This window comes from Mus pahari, chromosome 7 (genome assembly GCF_900095145.1).
Source record: "Mus pahari chromosome 7, PAHARI_EIJ_v1.1, whole genome shotgun sequence".
NCBI classification, from domain to species: domain Eukaryota; kingdom Metazoa; phylum Chordata; class Mammalia; order Rodentia; family Muridae; genus Mus; species Mus pahari.
Window position 1 is genome coordinate 4,136,504 of NC_034596.1, and position 1,821 is coordinate 4,138,324.

General features: G+C 42.6%; 1 protein-coding gene across 2 annotated transcripts in view; it reads right to left on the minus strand.

Moving 5' to 3' along the window:
* Nucleotides 1-1,821, minus strand: part of Ubxn2a (UBX domain protein 2A) — a 33,090-nt gene that overhangs the window by 6,808 nt on the left and 24,461 nt on the right. For both annotated transcript variants that reach the window (XM_029540935.1, XM_029540936.1), the window contains exon 5: nucleotides 590-727. In XM_029540935.1, the coding sequence (XP_029396795.1) occupies nucleotides 590-727 (138 nt within the window). The remainder of the gene's footprint in view (nucleotides 1-589; nucleotides 728-1,821) is intronic.

The following is a 1,821-nucleotide window of genomic DNA, read 5'->3' on the forward strand; positions in this document are numbered from 1 at the left end:
CCGAGTGCTGGGATTAAAGGTGTGTGCCACCACTGCCCGGCAGTGGCAAACATCTTAATCCAAGGACTTAGGAGGCAGAGGCTGGAGGATCAAAAGTGCAAAGCCATATATAAAGACCCTGCCTAAAACAAACAAACCACGCCAAACCAAAACTAACCCCAAAATCAACCTTAAAAAAAAAACCCAAAACAATCTCACTTGGGAATCGGTGTAGAAAGAATATCTTGTGTCTGTATGGATGTGGCACCTGTCAATAATAAATCTGATGGCCTATGGCTTGCTTAGTCAGGAAAGAGGAAGTGGAACACAAGGAGGCAGAAAAGATTATGGGATAGTGCCAGATGGGAGATTTGTCTGAGAAGATGTGACAAGACAGACAGCTGGTACCCGAGTTACTTCAATGTAACTTCCATGAACCGAAGATGTATTCAGTAGTAAGTTCTTTGCCTCACATGTGTATGGGCCCTAGGTTTAACTGTCAGCACTAGGAAAAAAAAAAAAATCCTTCCTAGCAGGAGAATGTCAAGCTCTGTATGGTCAGAATAATGAGAGGGTTTGTCATGGAAAGCACAGACATGACCATGCTTACCTTCCTAGTCTGTGGCCCTGTCCTGAGAAGGGCTGGAACACAGGCTTTGTAGACATACATACTTCATTTTTCTTATCTTCAACTTTAACATCCACCTCCTCTTTATCAAAAATTCCCCGTAATTCTGAAGGTAATTCCCTTTGAAAGAAAAGAAAATGATAAAGCTTCAGTTTTCCCTTTCTATGAAATATATCTATATTCGAAAATAACTCCATGGTTTGTAGAATGTATAATGTATGACCTGAGGAGGTAGCTTAGCTGGAGCACTGGCCTAGCATGTGCAGGTCTTGAGTTTAATCTCTAGCACCACATATATTCGGCAAGGTGGTGCAAGCTAGAACCTAAGCACTTGGGACAGAAGCAAGAGGAAGAAGTTTAAGACCATCCTTAGTTACGGCAAGATTGAGGTCAGCCTGGACTACAAGAGACCCTTGCAATTATAATAAAAATAATTGGGTGGTAAGCTGGGCGTGGTGGTACATTAGGTGTTTTATTACTTTGTCTTATTCATTTGAGGCAGGGTCTCTCCATGAACCTAAAGCTCTTTTTAAAAAAAAAAAAACTAGCCTGGCAGGCAGTTATCCTCCTGCCTCTACTCTGCAACAGTGCTGGGGTTACAGGTGCATGAGACAATGTTCATTAGGTCCTCATGGTACAGAGCAAGTGCTCTGAACAACGGAGTCATCTCCACCCCAGTTAAAAATTTCTTCATTATCGGGGCTGGAGAGATGGCTCAGCGGTTAAGAGCATTGACTGCTCTTCCAAAGGTCCTGAGTTCAAATCCCAGCAACCACATGGTGGCTCACAACCATCCGTAATGAGATCTGATGCCCTCTTCTGGGGTGTCTGAAGACAGCTACAGTGTACTTACATAAAATAAATAAATTAATTAAAAAATGTCTTCATTATCATTGTGTGTATGCATCATGTGTATGTATAAATGCAGGCATGTGTGCATGTAGAAGCCAGAGGACAACTTTTGGGAGTCAATTTTCACCTTTCACTATGAATTAATTCTGTGGACTGAACTTAGGTCTTCAAGCTTGATCTGATAAGCTGTCAAAGACCATTAGCTTATATCTCGCCCCCCTTAAAAAAGAGGTGGCCAGCCGGGCGTGGTGGCAGAAGCAGGTGGATTTCTGAGTTCAAAGCCAGCCTGGTCTACAAAGTGAGTTCCAGGATAGCCGGGGCTACATAGAGAAACCCTGTCTCGAGAAACCAAAAAAAAAAAA